General features: G+C 43.5%; 2 protein-coding genes across 2 annotated transcripts in view; both read right to left on the reverse strand.

Annotated features, from left to right (window-relative positions):
* alg6 (ALG6 alpha-1,3-glucosyltransferase) overlaps positions 1–12,008 on the reverse strand; it is a 29,093-nt gene extending 17,085 nt beyond the window's left edge. Inside the window, exons 1-8 of the mRNA XM_083647617.1 lie at positions 11,898–12,008; positions 11,449–11,533; positions 9,421–9,510; positions 7,551–7,639; positions 6,034–6,116; positions 5,134–5,198; positions 3,975–4,157; positions 1,891–2,026 (exon numbers count right to left, since the gene is read on the reverse strand). Of these exons, the coding sequence (XP_083503743.1) occupies positions 1,891–2,026; positions 3,975–4,157; positions 5,134–5,198; positions 6,034–6,116; positions 7,551–7,639; positions 9,421–9,510; positions 11,449–11,533; positions 11,898–11,979 (813 nt within the window). The 5' untranslated portion in view covers positions 11,980–12,008. The remainder of the gene's footprint in view (positions 1–1,890; positions 2,027–3,974; positions 4,158–5,133; positions 5,199–6,033; positions 6,117–7,550; positions 7,640–9,420; positions 9,511–11,448; positions 11,534–11,897) is intronic.
* Positions 12,009–20,200: 8,192 nt separating this feature from the next.
* On the reverse strand, positions 20,201–21,708 carry foxd3 (forkhead box D3; the record flags this gene model as incomplete). The annotated part of the gene is made up of 1 exon (XM_083647985.1): positions 20,201–21,708. One exon carries the CDS (start codon positions 21,706–21,708, stop codon positions 20,557–20,559), a length of 1,152 nt encoding a protein of 383 aa, XP_083504111.1. The 3' UTR covers positions 20,201–20,556.
* Positions 21,709–22,032: the final 324 nt, after the last annotated feature.

Genomic DNA, 22,032 nt, shown 5'->3' on the forward strand with positions numbered 1-22,032 from the left:
CGACTACTTCCCCACACGCCCCTTCTCACCCCTGTCCGCTTGTCCAGGCTTCTGCTTACGTGCACAATTTCACAATTAGTTCAGGACGACTCGCCCGGGCAGCTTCTGTGTCTCTCACACCCTGTGTCTTATGTTTGCATCGTTTCATTGAACAGATACTGCCACAGTGCCACACCGCCGCCCGCTCCCCTGTTGGTAGAATTTTCAATTACTTCTCACATCCATGACACCTTGTGGTGGGCGCCACCTTTGGGAACAGGACAAGAGAGGGGTTACGGGGTTTCAGAAACGCGAGCCGCAAGCCTTGCCCTCAGAGCTGTCTGTCACACACACACGCACGCACGCACACACACACACACACACACACACACACACACACACACTCTGTTAACTTTCCCTCTGCTTCCTCCATGACAACCTTTATTCCAACATCGCCGGCTGCAGGAAGTATAGAGAGGCAAAGTGAACGTCACTTCCTGCTTCAGCACTGTACCAGAGATTTTCTTCCGCAGTTTATTTTCCCATAGACATTTTGTAAAATGCTTATACAAATAGTTTTACTTGGTCAAACCAAACGGTTCAGCTATATTTAGAATCGGGAGAGACCATAGAACATTTCACTCGGACCAAAACTTAAAAAAGCAACATCGAAAAAATATTTTCTTCAGACCTGCATTTTTTTTTTACATTTCGGTCTGAGTGAAATGCGATCTCTCCTGTTTCTAAATATATCTGTACCATATATATATCTGTACTCTGTGAACAAGTACAACTATTTTTATAAGCATTTTACGAAATGTCTATGGGAAAATAAATGGCGGATGAAAATCTCTGGTACAGTGCTGAAGCAGGAAGTGACGTTCCACTTTGGCTCTCTATTGAGATGGTGTATAAAAGGGCTGGCACACTGCAGGGCTCCAAGCTTACTTCATGTGACTGCAGCAAGGTAACGTTTGGAGCAGTGACACTGCTCTTCAGCCACGGTCACTGTCCTTTCCCATCATTGCTGTCAGTACGCCCCTGCTGTCAGTACGCCCCCCTTTCAGAAACCGACTGATAGATCACAGTGTGCAACAGATATGCCTAAAGTGCAGAGTTGGCAACACTCATCATCCCATACGGCTAGAACACGGCTGCGCTATGAAGTGCTGAAAACACCCAGGCCATAAATTAGTGAGATTGATCTATATCCTCCTACATCCCGAACCCCAACACCTCCCGGAGATCGAGTGAAACTGATCTCCTGACCTTTAACCGTTTTATTCCTCTGTTTTCTTTGATGCTGCGGGGTATCCATTTCCAATTGGCTAAGCACTGGAGGGTGGCAGGGTCTTCCAAAGGTTACTCCAGAGAGCGTATGGAACAGTGTGTAGGCCACATGGAGCGGACTGTGGCGATTTCCAGCCCAAGCTTTGATGGATGAGCAAAACACTGACTTGACCGAACTACACCCGCTAGCTGCTAGCTAGTTCCTACATGAGACTGCAAAAGAAAATAGTTCCTACATGAAACTGCTCACAACAAAGTCTGTGCATTATCTTGAGTAACCGGGTCATGATTTGTGGAAAGAGACAATGCTGTTGGGTTTTTCAAATGGATTTTTTTGGTGCTTCGAGCACCACAAGCCGAGTGCCATCCAGTTCCATTGTATTCAAGAGAAGGCAGACATCTCTGCAGCAGCCGATATCTCCAAAACGCAGGCAACTATCCCAAAACGACATAGATGGATAAATAGCACTACAGGTGAGAGGAAAAATATGTATTTTTGATTTTAGGGTGAGCTGTCCCTTTAAACTGATGGAACTAGTAGAGTACCTTTTTTTCCCCTTTGTCATACAAGAGGAGGGGAAGAACGGGCTAACGGGGGAGACTACGCTTTGGGTGCAGTACCTCATACAGCCCCCGGGCCACGGGAAAGATCCTCCTGACAACCTGCAAGGCCTGGCTGGGCTCAGACAGAAAGGGCAGCCAGCAGAGGGCAAAGGTCACCAACACTGTTACTGCAACCCTCAGCAGCAGGAACAGCCTGCATGGTGGAAGAGAAGAGGAGGGACACCGAGAGGAACGCATTACAGACGCCTTTCTTAGATGACAAAACGTTGGCAACAGCATCACACAGCTTACATGTCTACTGTATGTCTGCTGATATCGCGTGAACAATAAAATATGTAGTGTCTGCAGATCCTAAATTGGGGATTTGGCCGTCTGTTGGGGGAATGCAGTGAAAGCCACGCATCAGCTGAAAGTCTTTAGTGTAGGTCAGGGTATGTTGTCAGCTGGAACTGTGAAGCTGCTGGTTAAGTTGCACACACAGGAATAGCTGAGGAGTTTGGGCATGGCCAGAGTGTCATCTGGACATATCTTCCCCCTGGCCCTTCTAATCCAGCTATCCATTTGCTACTAAATGCCCTTGGTACATTGTTACTAGATAAACAGACAGTGGGGGACACGCTAGTAGTAATGGCATCCGATCTGATTTCCTCAGTAACTCTGCTAGCTATTTGGCGAACACTCCGATGCAGAATGACTAACAATATAACCAAAAAAATAAAATAAAAAACACAACAAACAGTCTGCCGAATAATGATGGCTGAATAGTGAAAAGCAGAAAAGCCATAGATTCATGTCAGGCTGGATGCTGGCTTGGGACATTTTGTACCAGTGAGTGAATATTATAATAGTTTGTCAGTTTGGCTGAGACATTACACACATTATTATCACTGGCTGTACAAAAGAATACTTAGAAAACCTGCTGTCTCCTACTATACATTGAAAAGCCAGCCCAACACGCACTGGCTCAGATACCTACAAGTCAGAGATTATGTTCCATCCAAGATTCATGACTTTAAAGGGCTCCCAAATGAACATGCCTTTTTCGATGTTTCGCTGAGCCCTCCTCACTCCAAGCATCTCATTTCTAGATTTGTGTGTCTGTTTGACAACTGCACCATGGCCTCTACTGAGAGAAGCATGGCAGGGGGAACTTGGCATGGACTTATTATTATTATTATGTCAAGTATTATTATATGGGGTAGGAGTCTGTCTGTGATACAACTCTGCTCAGTTAATAGTAGACACCGGCTGATCCAATTTAAAGTCGCTCACCGTCTTCACTATTCTAAACATACGTTGCACAAGATTTATCCTTCTGTCTCACCACTGTGTGACAGGTGTCAGAGGGCACTCTGTCTCATGCCTTCTGGTTCTGACCTTCACTGACGGGATTATGGGCCAAAATATTTGATTGGTACTCTAAGGCCTACAAAATAACCCCTTCAGCCGGAGGCGGAACTCGCCATCTTCGGCTGCTCTGAGTCCTCTCTGAACTTCCCTACAGCTTCCCAACAGTCTCTGACACAGGAGAAACTGTTGCCAAAAACCCATTCTGATGGAATGGTAGTACCCCTCTCCACCTTCTTTTCAATTGTGGTTGACGGACATGATCCCTGTTATACGGATGGAGAGACTCAGGTTCCTGAGGACCAAATCACTTTTAAAAAAATCAACTATCTGGGACCTGTTTCTAGTCTACCTAGATGAGGTTAGGGGAGACGAATGACTCGCCTGGCTGGTTTCTCATGGACTCCTTAGGTGGGATCCCATGCACATCTCACATATTAGCACCTTCTCCGGCTGGTAGCACCACATTGTAATATTGAATGTCGATGATGTATGTATGATTTTTCTTTCTTTTCTTTTCCTGTGTCTGAGTTTGTTTTTGTTTTGTCCCTGTGTTCTGACAAAAATTAGAAAATATGTTGAAAAAAAGAAGAAGAAGAAATAATTACAAATACACAAATAACAAATAAGTCCCTTCTAACTCTGTTATTTTATTTCTGTTACTTCTTTTGAAATGTCTCTCTCTCACATGATTACAAGTTGCTCTGAACAAGTGTGTCTGTCTGCCAAACAAAGAAAGAAAGACAACAGAGAAAAGAGAGAGAAATAAAGAACAAACAACCAGATGAACTCACCCTCGGCCCAGGCCCAGTTTGACACTCTTGCCCAGCAGGTAGAAGAAGAAGGGCAGGGCATGGTAGAGCTCCATCTGTTTATAGTTGAGAGCCAGGGAAAAGGCCAGGGAGCCCAGGACATCCCAGCCCAGGCCCAGACCCACCATCCCCCAGAGGGCCAGGCCCAGGCTCACCCCATTGTACCTGAAAGGGTTAAGGTCAATATCGGACCAAGGGTGTTTCTATGTTTTCAGTGGGCTGATAATGGACAAACACACTAGAAAACAGTGGCTGATCCAGGGTGAAGAGTTCAGTCCATGCATGTTGAACTCTTTCACTCAGAGTCTGAATAACAACCGCTCAGAAAGAGGGGGAAAATGTCTCCCTTGCTGGTGCAACAAACTAATGAAATGACAAAAGCCATTATATGGTGGCAGAAATCAAGTTAGTCACTTGTTTTGTGTGCTTACTAATGTACTACAGTTCCAATTAATTCAAATCAAATCAAAGCATTACAACTGAATACCAAATTCAAGAAATCTTTCTTGGAGAATTAATTCAAGGCTCTAAGAAAATATAGTTTAGACTTTAGATGCATTATGGGTGACAGCTTCTATTAGGACTGGGCCTTTTAACGTCAACTAGAAATCCTAGGCTCGCCCGCTGCCTGGGCTCACCATCGCCCGCCCTGCAGCTCGCCCGTTGCGCGGGCTCGCATATGCAGCTCACCCACTGCGCGGCCTCGCCCGCAGCTGGGCTGCTGCGTGGCCTCGTCTGCTCTATTGGCATACACAGCGCACAATTGCTCAACTTCGCATCACTGACGACATCACTCACTGATGACATCACAATTGCTCGAGTGACCATCACTGATGACATCGAGCGCTCGAGTGACATCACTGATGATGTCATAGACATTGTGACATCATCAGTGACATCATTACTGACCAACAAATCTCACAATGTGGGACCAGAAATGTGACCAAAATCGCAGACAGACAGACAGACACCACTTAAACAATTATATGTAGTATTATTATTATTATTATTAATGATGATGATGATGACGATGCTGATAGCTGCAACTCCGAACACCAGTATTTAGCACAAGTTCATCACTGCACAACAGTGATATGAGGCATAATACATAATCTAACTTGTATCTGTTTAGAAAGGATACTGGAAATGCCCATAGTCAATGAGAATTAGCCCTGGGTAGAGCAGGAAGCAGAGGAGATTGCAAACCTGGGGAAGAACAATGTTTAGTTGATGGTAAGCAGCTAGCTATAATCTAATTATAGTCAAGTGTTATAATTGATATACCATGCTCAAAAGTATGTGCACCTCATGTTGTGATGGTAAAAGAGATATTTTTTTCTTTCTCTGCATTGCTAGCCAATTTTGCTTTATATTTCATACAATGTGTGGATATTTAACAATATTTCTCATAACTGTTCTAGTTCTGCCTTTTTGTAAACAAAGATGATTATTGTCTGATGTAGCAATTGATAGTGTAATAACTGTCTGATAATGTAAGAAAATGTCCCTTGGTTGAAAATTGAGTAAGACCTGTTGAACTTCCTGGATTATGTAATAACATTACATGATTACATTAACCAGCCACTATCATAATGGTCCATTTATGTAATAATGGGTTGTTATTACATTATCCAGGAAGTTATTACAGTAGGTGAATAGTTTTTATTACATTTTCGACTTACGGCTGTGTATGAAACGCAAGGAACCTATATAACCTATACGCAAGGAACCTCTATAACCTGGCTACCTAAATAGGTACCAGCTTAATTAGGTACCTGGTTTGAATGTAGGTGACAGAGAAAGAAGTCGTTACAGACGTCCGCAAGGTAGCATAAGTTTCAGATGCAGTGCACCCAGTTTCTTTAACTATAGAGTCAGAACCAAAAATGGGTCACATGTCCATTGCTGCTTAGTCACCACCACATGATGAGTGTTTCTAATCTGTTTTAATGAGTCTGGGTCCCAGGGTGAGACAAATAAAATGCTCATTTGGGTGTGCAGATGAAAACAATTAAGCTCCCCTGCAATACATCAGTCTTACCTTCTTCCTCGAGGATCCATCGGTTAAGTAAAAACAGTACAAAACCACAGCAGGGATGTAGATCAACAAATCTGCAACCAGAACTGAGACGGACAGACAAAAGAAGCAAAATGTACTGAATCCTTTGTAAATGGCAAGAGAACACTACACTGTTCATGACACGTCACTAATATCATACCAACATTGTCCTGAAAGTTCTGATAACTTGCAATGGAAAATAGCATCATATGAGCCCATGCGTGACACCAAATAAATCGGCTAGTCATCAATCCATCCATAAATCATGTAAGCAGGTGTTAATGCTTTCGACGACACTATGTTTAACAAATATGCAAGAAGTGATATATACAAGTAATACTATACAAGTGAATAACAGCAGACACCAACTGATCCAATTTAAGGTCACTCATCGTCTTCATTATTCAAAGTCCAGGTTGCACAAGATCTACCCTTCTGTCTCACCACTATGTGATAGGTGTCGGGTGTCAGAGGGTACATTGTCCCATGCTTTTTGGTTTTGTCCTTCACTGTCTGGATTCTGGGCCAAAATATTTGATTGGTACTCAGGCTTATAAAGTGACCCTTGAGCCGGAGGCGGGGCTAGCCATCTTCGGCTGCTCAGAGTCCTCTCTGCTCCTCCCTACGGCTATACAACAGTCTCTGACGCAGGGGACGACTATCGCCAAGAGACTCATTTTGAAGGAGTGGAAGTCCCCCTCTCCACCTTCTTTTCAGCTGTGGCTGACAGACATGGTCTCAGTTATACATATGGAGAGACTTCGGTTCCTGAGGACCAATTCATGTAGGAAATTCACAATCATCTGGGACCCATTTCTAGACTACTTAAATGAGGTGAAGAACGACAAGTAACTTGCTCGGCTGACTTCTCATGGACCCCTTGCATGGGATTCCACGCACATTTTTTACAAGCACATGGGAACTTGATGCGGCTGGTAGCGCTATTTTGTCATATTAATGTTGGTATATGTATGTTTTGTTTGTTTTTTGTCTGAGCCTGTTTTTGTTTTCTATGTTCTGAAAATTATAAAATAAAATATGAAAAAAAAAAAATACTATACAAGTGAATTATCACTATTATATCGTACCTCCCGGCCTGAGAATTTCACACAAGTGTACTTGTGCAACCGGAGTGACAATAAACATGTTGAGTGTACCTGTGGCTCTCATGAAGAGCTTGTGCGCCGGAGTGACAATAAACATGTTGAGTGTACCTGTGGCTCTCATGAAGAGCTTGTGCGCCGGAGTGACAATAAACATGTTGAGTGTACCTGTGGCTCTCATGAAGAGCTTGTGCGCCGGAGTGACAATAAACATGTTGAGTGTACCTGTGGCTCTCATGAAGAGCTTGTGCGCCGGAGTGACAATAAACATGTTGAGTGTACCTGTGGCTCTCATGAAGAGCTTGTGCGCCGGAGTGACAATAAACATGTTGAGTCTACCTGTGGCTCTCATGAAGAGCTTGTGCGCCGGAGTGACAATAAACATGTTGAGTCTACCTGTGGCTCTCATGAAGAGCTTGTGCGCCGGGCTTTCATGGCCTCTAGATTGGTGTAACTCCACCCACTGCGGGTTGATCAGCTTGCCTCTGCAGGAAAACACACACCAGCAGACGGCAGGATCAGGAAGACTGTGTTTGAGCCTAACTGAGAAACATCCTCAAATGAAAAGCAGTGGTTTTAAACAGTGCAGCATGACGTTTTTATTTTTTAAAGGACCTGTCCGTCCTGCACCATATCGCTGGCTTTTAAATGCCATGTGCAGCCAGCAGCGTGAGGACAGAGAGAGATACCACAGCGCTTCATTAGCCATCATCAGTCATCATGACTAGTGTCCTCTAGAGAGAGAGTGGCGTCAGCGGAGGACCAAAATGCGAGACTCATTAGCCAATGAACAGCCAGGAATGGGTCTCGCGCTACTTTTGCATGCTAAAATAAAGCTGATAATGTACAATTTGATTCGAGGGATGAAAAACCCTTTCAAAGTACAACACAAACCGTCTATTTTGCTGCAACTCGACAGTGCTGCTTTTTTTACTCAGGAGTTCCAGGACCTTACTTCCTGGAAAAAAACTGGTCCATTGGAGTGAATGGAGATGTCGGAACTCTTCTATTATACGACTCTGATCATGACTACGTGCTATGCATATCAGCAGACCATGCCACCAGAAAGCTGTTGATATTATTAGTTAGTACTAATACTGTAATACCATTTCCATGTGAACAACCATGACCCTGCTAAAGGAAAGACTGGGCTGTGACTGAGACTGTGACTAACTAATATACTTCATTATAAAACGGCTCTCTCAAATCAAGCAATCTGATTGGTTCACAGCCATTGTATAATTCCAGTAACCGAGTTCAATAACCCATGGCCATGGGTTATTGGTTGCCATGGCAACTCTCTTACTAAGAGAGTAATAATAAGGCTTACCTCAAATGACAACGTAGGGAAAAAAAATGGCGGAGACAGCTGTCAGATCCTTGTGAATCGATCTTCGCTTATAACTTTACTAATACTTCGCAGAAAATGATGTTTTGTACAAGAATAGCTAATGTCTTCTTTGCAAAAGAAAGGCTGTTAACCCCGCATTTAACCCCGCATTTAACCCCGTAACGTTAGTTGGTGTCGGGCTTTGCAGAAAGCATTCAGCTTCTCAGCAAGCGCTGAGAATGCAACGCTGCGCTCGAGCTGCCTGTCGGGGTTTCCAGAAAGCGCCAGGATTGGCCAATGTCAACTTCAGTCTCCAGAACGATCCAATCAAATCACCCGCATGTTCTTGCGGTCCCGCCTTACAGTAGTGTTTCAACTGACTCTATCAGAATGACATGCCAGTCGGAGTCGGACTTATAGTATTATTATTATTATTATTATATTATCATACTTGGAAACCGTTTTATAAAAGCAATATAGCACTCGAGCAGCGTGTGTTGTGGAATATATCCCGCTGATAAGCTGTTATCCCACGAGGCCGAGTGGGATAACAGCTTATCAGCGGGATATATTCACCACAACACACTTGCTCTCGTGCTATATTGCTTAAATATACTTAGGCTGGGGAAGAGGGTACTGTGGTTCTTATGTCTGCATAATTATGTTTAGCCTTGCTGTTGCTTTTGGGGATCTCAGTCCTGGGACTGCATTATCCAGCTGTGATGAACCTGAATCATCAAAATGACTACTGACACATTATGATAAAGAGGACATGTACACCCTGGTACATAAGCACACAATGTATTAGCTAAATGTATTCATGTATCTATTTATTTATGTATCTAGAGTCAAAAGTCAATGATGATCTATATCTCATTTTTGACATGAGTGAGCCTAACATGATACTGTATGGTTGAGTCTACGATAAGGACTTACACATGAGCGCAGAGCAGACTGTGGTAGGCGGTCAGTGGAGGGTAGTCAAGACCCCAGTATTTCAAGTCATTGTCAGTAGTGTTGACGTACCTGGAGGAATACAAAGGTAACAAAAATCACCTGCAAGTTAGCAATGAGATCTGAAAGTTGTCAGGTCAAGAGATAACAATACACATATGGATTCACTTAGTAAAGAGCGACTGGAAATACGAATAAGTAACACCACTTGATTCTATGCTCACTTTAGGGGGGTAAATAAATATCTTGTCTATTTTACTTGATTTGATTCTTTTAATGTAATGAATTTTGCTTGTTCTTTACATGAACCTTGTCTTTTTTACACTTTGTAATCCCCTCCCCCCCCCACACCTTTCTTTTATCTATTTTATGTAAAGCACTTTGAATTACTTCTGTGTATGAAATGTGATTGTAAGGAAGTTGTTGTTGAGTTTCGCTGGATCCCAGGTAAGAGCTCGCTACGAGTGATCGGTCAAAACCACAGAGATGTCTTTCAGGCTTTATTGAAATATCAGGCAGAAGTATCAGGCAGAAGCAACATACAGGAAGGGGTAGTAGAGAGAGAGAGAGAGAGAGAGAGAGAGAGAGAGAGAGAGAGAGAGAGAGAGAGAGAGAGAGAGAGAGAGAGAGAGAGAGAGAGAGAGAGAGAGAGAGAGAGAGAGAGAGAGAGAGAGATAGCAGGGATAGCATAGCATAGTAGAACATCGCTTTTATACCCCACACTCTCTCGTAACGGGACAAGCCCGTCTTTTATTGTCACACGAACACCACAACACATGCATGCGGCCACAACACACTCATGCTGACGGTGGCCGGTGAAAAGTGTCCTCTGCATTTAACCCATCCAGGCATGTCCTTTCCTCCGGGGGGCAGGCCAGGAGCAGTGGTCGCTTTCTCGTACAGCGCCCGGGGACCAACTTCGGATGTTGTCGTCACTGGTCGGATGACGATGACGATCTGATCTTCTGCATGTTTTTGGTGGGGGGGGTTATATATGGAGGAACCCCCTGGGGGAGCACGGGGAGAACATGCAAACTCCACACAGAGAGAAAGGCCCTTACGACGAGATACCCCACCTGGGCAGTAGGCACTGAAGATATGGGGGGGAACACAACCACAGCGCCCACAGTGTCCCAGGCGAGAATCGAACTCAGGACCTTCTGACTGTGAGGCGACAGCTCTACCACTGAGCCACCGTGCCCCCAAAACACAACTACCAGGAGTGGGGTTCGAACCCACACGGACATATGTCCATTGGATCTTAAGTCCAACGCCTTAACCATTCGGCCATCCTGGTGTATAGCATAGCATAGTAGAACATCGCTTTTATACCCCACACATTCGAGGTATGACATCATTGATGACCTCACAAGGTTAAGTCTGACATCACACAGTCAAGGGACAGCCTAGACTGTCTGACATCACCGATGACCTCACAGGGGGAACTCTGACATCATCGTTGGGTCGCGGGCGCGTCTCTGGTTCGTGGAACAGGCCTGATCTCAGGGCCTTTTGGAGCCTTTTCTACAGTGATATAGAAATAAACTTGCCCTGCCTTACTTTGAAACCATACAATCTAAAATGATCTGCCAGGCACTCAGCAAAGGGGGCACTGCCCAAGGCCCAATGCCCAATGAAGATATTTTTGCTTACAAGGTCTCAGACTGAGCTACACTGCCGCATAGACAGTGACTAGCTGTGTGGATAGCTTTGATGCTAGACCAGTGGTTTTAATCATGGTCCTCTGGACAAAAACATGCAGGACACAGGATGTCAAGGACCAGAATTGCATACTGTACATAGGCTCTAGCATCTAGCGCTTCAAGACAGCAACTGGTCAGAGCGCAAAATGGGTCATAATGCTGGGTTCCCACAATACATTTTGAGGTAACATCAACATTAAGCCTACTTGGACACTTGGGTGAACTTCTCAAATATGAGACCCACAGCAAGACAATGTTTCAATAGTTGTCTTGACTGAACAGAAGGTGCATGGAGGATTACACTGACCACTCCTGAACAGGAAGATTGTAGGTCACTTCTTGCCAGTGCCTTTGGGCTTCATAGTCGCCAAACATGGGTGGTTTTCCTGCCCCTAGAGAGAGAGAGAGAGAGAGAGAGAGAGACAAACACACAGAGGGAGAGAGACAGACTGTTTTGTTTTATTGTTGTTTTTTGAATGGGGAAACTACTATCAGGGTAACGTTAACCAACGTCTGCTCTGCAGCCACACACCACACAAGCCTGGATGCTACCGACCGTCGGCACTCTGGCAAGCACGGTGCAAACTAGTCTCAACGCGAGCTGGCTGGGACTCTGGGAATGCTCAGTATGAGCGAGAAGCGCCCGGCTAGCGGGGTAACTTATGGTAAGACCATTTCAAAACCAAAAGGCTTTCAGTGATTCTGAGTCTGAATGGTACATGCTAATGCTAACGCTACTGCACACACACTTCCTACCTGAATAAGAATTGAGTGAAACGCCCCATCTCGCAGTAAGACCAAGCAAAACGCAGATTGATACGAGACTCCAGGTTTCCATGCCTTTACAGTTGCGCTTTTTTGCTGGAAACAAAAAGCTAAAATATTTTCATTGACAGTTTGGACGGATGTTTACATTTCCTGAAGACATCATCAACAAAGGCCCCGTAGCGGGCTCCCATTGGTTACTGGGCATTGACGTTGCGTCGAGGCGACATGAGGCGTTCAGGGACAATTGGAAGGAGGATATTTCCACATCAGAGAACGATGGCTTCATACACCTGAGGAGAGCAGCGTTATCATCAGTCTACTTCCAGATTTGTAGCTAATTCGTTTGTTTATACTGGCAACTTGAAATTGATAACTCTAAATTCCCAGTTACATCGGATACATTGTCAGTTACGTTTTCATGATGGATTGATGGATGACATGCATTATTTTCTTGATGGGCTACACAACAATATTGTAAAAGTGACCAAATAGGTTCTGATGCTGGATTCATGGATTTGTACTTGTACTAGATGTAGCTACTTTTACCCCCCTACAAATACAGCAGAAACAGCATAGGCTAATATTGTTAAAGGTTATAGCCTACAGATAGATCATGGGCTGAAATGGTATGAAACATTTCAGTTTAGTCCTCCACTATGAATACAATTATTTTGTCACTTATCTGTCAGGATTTAGTTTCATTTGAATTAGAGGATTATGGGTCAACTTTAGTATTTACATCCATCTTCTATCTATAATAAGAATAACAATATAGCTGGAATTTAAGGTCAAAACAGGACATTCTGGAATCCGCAAGATGACATCTGGCCCCTTAATTCCTAATTTTAAATGTGTCGTCTATCTATGCATTAACTTTGTGTAGCAACCGACAAGGCAGCATCTATTGCATACAGGGCTTATGTGTAAGTTTGTTGTAACCCTGCTTATTCAGATCTGTGGTTGAGCAGCGTCTCCTCCCATCCTCTCATGTAAAAATCTCAGCCCAGGGGCGTATTCTCCTCCTCTGTGACCTTTTCTTCTGTTGACACCGGCCGTCTTTGTTCCCAAGGTGTTAGGAGTTGTTGGGTGAGACACGTTCCGTGTGGTTCCAGCATCAATTATGTATAAATAATAATAACCTTGGACAACTGCTGATTTGCAATGACACTTTCATTACGACGAGAGCGGCCTATAACTCACTGCCGCCCATTAGTTATTAATGCCCGGGCACGCCAGCTTTACTTTGTCATTTATTGCTTCATCTCTATGCCTTTTTAAATATTCAGTAACTGCTGTACCTACATTTACTGTCTGTGATCTGTGCCCAGGAGAAGGCCCAGGGTATAGCTTGTGGCGAAGGATGACCTAGTTATAATGGAGGCTCGGGCCTTGCTTGCCAATGCCACTGTAGTCTATCATATCTAGCTGCAGTCAAAATGGCAAGTTTGGTAGGCTACAGCAAGCCAAAGTTAATGTTTTTGCTGTTTTGCCGTTCTTTTAACACTGTTTATCATGGGGACCAGTAAAGACCTAGAAGGAGGCGTTCTAATCTTACACTGACATCCATCTGTGTGTAATCTAGTTTATGAATCCAAGAGACGCAGCTATATCGTAGAAGTCCCACTTCTCCCTCTCCACTGCAGAGACCCTCTTACATCATAACACATCATTACACATTAATCATTTCAAAAATGATGCCAGTGCAGTTCCAGGTTTGGGAACATTTCTATAGCAGTTACCGACTAGACCAGTGGTTCTCAAAGTGGAGTCTGGGGACCCCCAGGGGTCCTTGAGGGCGTTCCAGGGGGGCTCCCTATAGGGCATCATTGATTTTCACTATAATCCTCATACGTAACACAATGACAGAATGTACTTTTGGTCTTGGGTTTGATACACTTTCTGTAATGGGGGTCCGTGGTCTAATTTGTGTCAGTAGGGTCCTTGATGTGAAAAAGTTTGTGAACCACTATACCAGTGCTGTTACATAAAAGCTAGACTCATCTTCATATACGATACTATGACACTTAAACAATATAAAAACTAAATGGACAGTAGGCATATATGGGTATATTAGCCTCATGCATTATTTGGCCACAGTCAGCCTAACAATCCACACTGCAGGTGATTATAGACCTGTGACAATAACATTTCAGATAAAAAAAATGTTTTGGTTTTAAGAGTTAGATTATGTTTATGCATGGAGAGCAAGAGATGATTTAGATAGTGTTATTTGTCTTGATGGAAGCAATACACACTCAAGCATATAAACACTGATGCAGTTTGATTGCATTTTAGTCAGGTTGGGCAGTTAATCCAGAGCCTATACAGAATGATGACCTTTTTTTTATCTTATATTAAATTCTCATGATATTGTTTTTGTCTACATTCATGATTCATATTTCCATATTTAGAAACACTTTTCAATCAAAACCAGAAACGTCAACATGATTCACCAAAGACATTTTCACGAACGCGCAAGGCTATCTGCACGTCATACATCCATAAATAGCGTACTTGTGGTTCAAGTCAATAATCACATAGCCTAGGGTATGGTATAGGCTAGGCCTATAGATAACAAATAACAACAAATAATGTTCAGTCTAGTAAGCCTTAATGATGAACTAATCATTTACAAAAATAACATTTGTAGATGATTAATAAGTGCTATGTTAACATCACAAATGTGTTGTAGCTAAGTTATCTAAATGTTCTTCACCTGTTATAAATGATGCGTAAATCATTTACAATTCATTTACAAGGCTTTCTGCCTCCCGTAATCTAAAGTGTAAACATCACACATAAATGTGTTACATACAGTACAAGGGGGTAGCTCCATTTGTGAAAATTGAAGCCAAAGCAGAAGTGTCTTAAACCTGCATTCTTACGAATGGCCTGCAGGCGGCAACTAGCCTGGCATTGCCAGACCAATTCACATTGCACTGCATTGCATTTGCAAATGTGAATTGGTCTGGATTCTCCAACAGCCATAGTCCAAAATGCATCAACCAATCAGAGCAACGAAACGTGTGACGTATAGCGCAGACCAACTGAAACACATGTGAACATTTTTTAACAACTTTATTAACATCAGTCACTGATCAGCTGGTTTACCAACCACCATAAGAGCTGTTGCAGTGGGTCGAGGCATAAGTTTGTAGCCTGTTGTAGGGACACCTAGTGGTTCTTTGACAGAAGTAGCCTAGTATGTTTTGACCCGGATGTTGAATGCAGACATGCGCAGGCGCTGCGCTCTGTTGTTGTTGTCGAAGTAGCAACGGTCTGTAGCAGCAGTTTGGAAATAAATAACAGATGTAGAAATCCGTGATTGACTAATATGAGTATTACCAAAAAAAAAGCCATTTAATAAGGGGGCTGTGGTTGGCCCGGACGTTTTTAGGCCGGTGGAAAAGTGTTAAAAGAGAAGCGCGGCCAGACGCAGCTGCCACAGCAAATGAAACATGAGCTAGCTGGCAGATTCGTCAGGTTCCCAGGCTAGGAGGCGACTCCACTGGCTGCAAAAATAAGTCTGATTATATGGAAGTCAATGGGCAAATGACCCTTCTTCTCACTTGATTTATGGCCTCAGTAAACACATTCCTATTGGCTTTATGGTCTCAATTGCTATCAGATATGTTGTAGTTGCAGACTATGTTTTGGCGTGTGATTGACAGCTCGCCTGTCCATTGATCACGCAGCTTGCCGATCACAGACCAATAGACCCTTCTCACAGAATAAACACGTGCAAGCAAAACACTAATGAGGGTTTCCACATTCCAATCATGGAAGTTGGAAACCCTCATTAGTGTTTTTCTTGCACCTGTGTTTTCCCTGCCTTTTCGACACAAAATGGCCCCGTGAGAAGGGTCTATTGCAGGCTGCACTGTGGCTGTGTGGGAAACCCCTGGTCTTGCACAGATCACATAAGCTGTGCAAGAACCAAGATGGCAACGGCCAAAATGGCATAGGCCTACTTGAGGCTTCAAAACGGAAGTGCACAAACCAATGGGTCGCCCCGTGCAGGCCATTTGAAAGAATGCAGGTTTAACACACTCCCGCATTGGCTTCCATTTTCACAAACGGCACTACCCCCTTGTGTGTAACAACCCCTTGTATGTTTATGTGTGATGAATTGTTTACACTTACATTAGGGGATGCAGGAAGCATTGTAAATGAATTGTGAATTATTTACGCATCATTAATAACAGGTGAGGGACACCTAATTTAGCCTACTAAAGCTTTATCATGACTTATAACACTTTTAACATAGCATTTAATAATCTACAAATGTATTCCTAGGTTCGCCCGCCCTGCAGCTCGCCGAGCTGGCCCTGCAGCTTGCGTATACGCAACTCGGCCGGTGTGCGGCCTCGCCCGCAGCTCTGCCGCTGCGGGGCCTCACCTGCTCTTGTGACATCACTGACGATGTCACAATGTCTATGACATCATCAATGCATATGACATCATCAGTGATGTCATAGGATGATTTTGCTCTTATTACATCACTATGACATCATCAGTAATGTCATAAGATGATTTTGCTCTTATGACATCACTATGGGACAAAAATGGAAATAGAACAGACAGAGATTGTCCATTTGCCCCCTTTTATATAGAAGATAGATTAGTTCATCATTAACTAAAGGCTCTATTAGAGTTTAGTTTAACAGTCTACTGCAGGCAGTCCGGCCCTGGGGCCATTTGCGGCCCGCGGACTGATTTTAAGTGGCCCTTGGCTTGTATCTCAAAATATACCATAGTGGCCCACACAGTATTGGTTAATCAAGCAAGTTCAATTAATAATAATAATAATAATAATAATAATTATTATTATTATTATTATTATTATTATTATTATTAAATTCAATTAGCATTTTTTCCCTTCACCTAATGATGACAGTACAAGCACCATAGGAACGAGCTATGCAGAACTAATGTTTTCAGATGGTAAACAAAATACAATTGTAGCCTATGCGATTTTTATTTTTTTATTTTTTATAACCCATATGATGCGAGAAGCACCTGCCCCCCCGGCATTTTCACATTATCTATCTGGCCCCCAATCAAAAAATGTGGACACCCCTGCTGCTGCTAATGACTGCTATCACTACTACTTCCAAAAATAATCCACTTTGATCAAATAAAACAACACAAGAATTCATCATAAATTTGAATGGTTATCTTAAAATGTATGTAATCGTCCCCCCCCCATTCTTCTATGTAGCTATAGGCATATAGGCCTATCTGTGGGATGAAAATATAATGTGTTGCTGTAAATTGTAGGGGCTATTAACCAATTAAATAAATTAAGGGGATTATTGCAGGGTGATGTAATTCAATCAATAGTCATTATTAGCCTACTTGGTCTTTTAAGCAACGCATATTGTTAACAGTTTATGAATGCCCAATCAGTGTTTTGTCCACTTGGCGTCAGGTGTATTAAGCAGGGGGATCTATTGTAACCTTGCACTCGGTTAGTAGAGTCAAGTCTTTCCGCTGCTGCTAAAATAGACCCGTCATTAAACCCTGGCGAATCTCAGCAATTTCACAGTGTCCCTATCCCAAGATAAATAATAAGCTCACTAAAGCACTAGCCGCGTGGATGTAGATAACAGTGACGTAGTGGTAAATTAAAAAGTGGGTAAACTAAGACCTGATCATGGGCAAACTATTACTAGTGTGAAGTGATATCTGAATTAATTTTCAGAAATCGTATAGGCCTACATTTCCCCCCTCCTTCTATACGCTCCCATCAGTTTGATAAGTAGCCTACATATAGCATAAATTTAAATTGTAAATAATATCGCCTATTAGGCTGAAAACGTGCATAATATTCTGCAAGTGATATCGGACCCTCCACCTGCGATTTCCTAACCGGTAGGCTAAAGGCCTATTGTTTTCTGTAATGAAGACCCAAGGTGTCAATAAACGCCCCCTAGCGGCTTGAATATTTTCTCCTTCAAGGAGCTGCCTGTTTGTCAGCCTGCAACCTGCAATCACTGGTGAGCAGACTTTTAGACGTAGACCTACAATTACAGTTTAAGTATTAAAGTAATTTTCTCTGTTATCCTGAGAGACACAATAGTGAGCAGTGAGCACTAGGGTTCCGTGATTTGCTCAAAGGCAAGTTGAGTCGACTGTTGTGGGGATTGAACTTGGGACGTTCCAATTGCAACCTGCTAGGCTACGAATAAAATGTCAAAAAGCTCATTAGAAAATTACCTTATAAGAACAACTAGGTTTAGGCTTTTATTATTAGGACAGAGATTCCTAACTGTTATGGCAGCGACTCAATGACTGGACCACAGACCCTCATTTGATGATATGCCTGCTGCATCAGATGAACCCCATAAGGCTGCTGTTAGATATGACTTCATACCCCCAAAAATGTTATATAGTGAAATCCCCTCCAGGACCACTGCTGGTCCCCGGACCACTATGGCAACCACTGACAACATTTTAAATTCTGAGTAGAATAAGAGTTTGATTTGAATCATTATGCGTATATTATCTCCTTAATCCCACCTAAATTAATTCCGTTTGCGTTCACTTCCAATTAGGTTAATATCCCTCCCAGTGCTTCCAATCAGAAGTGGAGAAAAAAAAGCCAATGAAAATATCAAGAGGCTAAAAGAGCATCAAATTGATATATCTTTAACCTTGAATCAACGACGGCAGATAGGACGATGCAGTGCCAAACATAAAGGAATAATATAGGCTAAGACTGATTAAATTAATAATGGAAATGTTTTAAACCATAACGGAGATGATAATAATATAATCGGATACTCATAATATTATTACTATTGCTAATAATAGCCTATAATATAAATAAACAATATGTCTGTATAGGCTAGTCAGTCGCGGAATGGCCACGGTGACATTGAAGAAGGCTTTTGCAGCATCAGCACCTTCTTCGGTGTCTGAAAGTGAATTCAAGAAGAGAGAGAGAGGGCCCCTTTCTCTTTTCCCATGGGGATCAGATAAATATAGACTCTAACCCCCCCCCCCTCTCTCTCTCTCTCTCTCTCTCTCTCTCTCTCTCTCACACACACACACACACACACACACACACACACACACACACACACACACACACACACACACACACACACACACACACACACACACACACACACACACACACACCCCTGATCACATTTGCTGTTTGTGTCAAAGTGATTAGCCAGACACAACTGCGAAACTAAGTGTTACTTTTATAGTAGCCGAACAGAATATCTTGTAAAACGAGACGAGCAGTGATGTAATGGGAAATTAAAAGGTGGCTAAGTGTGACCTCCATGCAGTCAGGGATCAGCAAGAGGCGAACAAGCATGAACAGAAAAACAGTATACTCTGTCTGGAAAAGCGTTAGTCTATTATTATTATGGGCCTTATTATTATTATTATTATTATTACACCGGGTTGACTTTACTTTATAATAATCGGCCTCCTACGAATTTATGTCAGACAGATTTAGGCTATATTTGCAGCCTATAAGCTGGGTAAACATTCCGCAAATGTTTAGTTTAGGTGAGCTGAGTTCACTCTCCATCCATGACTTGTCTTTCATTTTACATAAATAAGCCCTCCCTCTGCACCTTCGTTTTTGGGGCTTTACATTTTGAATCGATGGGAATATGGGATCTATTTATTATTATATGCATTATTATTTAATTGTTTAATTCTAAATAGGCTAGCCACATTTTAAAAAGTAATTCCAAAACGGCTATAAGATAGGCTATTACAGGTCAAAATCCAATGCAAGGTAAATAGTCCAGCCTTGGTTGACTGATTTTATAGGCTAAATAGTTGCTGTAAAAATATAATTTCGTTTCGTTCCTCGGCAAATATAATTATAATCATATTACTACAAAACAAAATCAACAACAGATTTGAAAAGATAGGTGATGACATCTGGGCTAGTGGCTGATAATAATATGGTTGACTCAATTTATATTGTATGATATTTAGAAGATATAGACTAGACTACCTTGTTTAATACTATGCTTATTTTATCATACTGTATTTTTAAAGATACATCTGGGTGTCTAAATTTTATTTCCTTGCCTTCCTCTTTTGTACATGGCGTGTCACATTATTTATAAACAAACTTATTATAAAAAAAAATGTTAATTCTGAAATCTGTTAGCAAACATTTAAGAATGTTAATGAAAATAGATGTTAATTCTTTCTTAGATTTATTTACAAAATGAATTCAGTTTACAACACAATAGCTACATAGAATTACATTTTTTTAATATATATAAACAGACTTTTTCTTCAGAGCTTTTTGTGTCTTGTATGAAAAGGAAGCAAAAAAAACTGTGCCGGTTATTTAGTCCACTTGTAATGAGCTTCCAATACAAAAAGAAAATGTAAAATAATTATCATGCTGTTACATCTCAAACAACAAGAACAAAAAGAAAATGGGAAACAGGTCAAAGTCCAACAGGTAAAATCTTTTTTCTGTTTACAAATATTTACAAATATTACCTGTACAGAAATATCTCCTTTTCTTTTTTCCTCTTTTTTTTAAGTCTTTACATGGCTACAGAGTCCAGTGCTGCCTATTGATTCGTGCTGTTCATTCTTCCACCATAATGTCTCTATATAAAAATAAGAGTTTATATAGATATTTTGTTTGAAGTTACTGAGGCCATTTTGCTGCCGTGACTGAGGGTAAAAACTGTCCAGAGAGTATATTTGACGGCACGCTGAGGATGGGCGCAATAGAGCTCCGACTCAGGGAGAGGGACTGTGCGTTCAGGAGGGCCGACTGAACGGTCACCGGAGGCCGCAGGAAAGTCTGTGCGCCCGACTGTGACGCGCTGGACACGCCGATGATATTCTCTATACTGAACGACGGTCTGCTCGACGGCTCCGACTTGATCATGTTGGCCGTGTTCAAGCTGCTGAGCTGCAGCTGCAGACTCGGACTCAGCTGCGAGTGGAACGCCTTCCTGTTGAGCTCCGCCGAGGACAGCAGTGGCACGGTCGGGGGCAGCATGGGACCCACGGGAGGGAGGTATGGGTACTGCAGCGCAGCCGGGTGCGCATACGCCGGGTGGATCCCGTAGTGCCGGCCGTAGGGGCTCCCGAGGCTGTACGCCCCGAAACTCTGCATCATGAGCGCGGTCTGGTCCCGCAGCACGTCCGGCTGGTGCCGCTTGAAGCGCTTCCTCCGCCGGAGGAAGCTGCCGTTGTCGAACATGTCCTCCGACTGCGGGTCCAGGGTCCAGTAGTTGCCCTTGCCGGGGTTGCCGGGCTCCCGTGGGATCTTCACGAAGCAGTCGTTGAGGGACAAGTTGTGGCGGATGGAGTTCTGCCACGCCGGGAACTTCTCGCGGTAGTAGGGGAAGCGGCTGCTGATGAACTCGCAGATGCCGCTGAGGGTGAGCTTCTTTTGCGGGCTCTGCAGGATGGACATGGTGATGAGGGCGATGTAGGAGTAGGGCGGCTTCACCAGGCTGTTTTTGGGCTTCTGGAGTGCGCCCCCGGACGCTGCGCTCTCCTGACCCTCTCCCTTCCCGCCGGTGCCCGTCTCTCCTTCCCCAGAGCTCTCGCAACACGGGCTCCCTCCACCGGACGTCATCTCCTCCTTCTCCACTTCGATCTCCTCTTCCACCTCCTCCCCGTCCAGCAGAACGCCTCCTACCCCCGGGCTGTCGCAGTCGCTGTCCCCTCTCTCCATGCCCTCCTCGTCGCCCTCGCCCACCACGTCGATATCCACGTCCTCCGCTGTGAGCACGGTTTGGCCGGACATGTCGCTGGCTCTGTCGCTGCCTCCAGACAGGGTCATCTCACGGCTTACCTACACTTTTTTTCTTTTCAAAGTCTATCGGAGCCAGAACAACCGAGCAAAACCGGGTGTGATGGGTAGGTGAGTCCAAACAGTGCGGTCTGTGCGCGCACACGGCAGCTCTGGAGTGGAGGATCGTCCCTGTCAAGAGATCGGATGTCGCCCCCCCCCAATCTAAATGCAGGGTCAGCGGAGCCGGTAGCCAGCCAGTCGAGCCAGAGAGAAACTTCAACTTCTACAAATATTTCCCCACTCAGTGAGTATAGCAGGCCTTTTTAAAGCGGCGGGCGCGTCTTGCCTTGGAGTTGTTTTGGAGACGGTGGT

This window comes from Poromitra crassiceps (assembly GCF_964638095.1).
Source record: "Poromitra crassiceps genome assembly, chromosome: 12".
NCBI lineage: Eukaryota > Metazoa > Chordata > Actinopteri > Beryciformes > Melamphaidae > Poromitra > Poromitra crassiceps.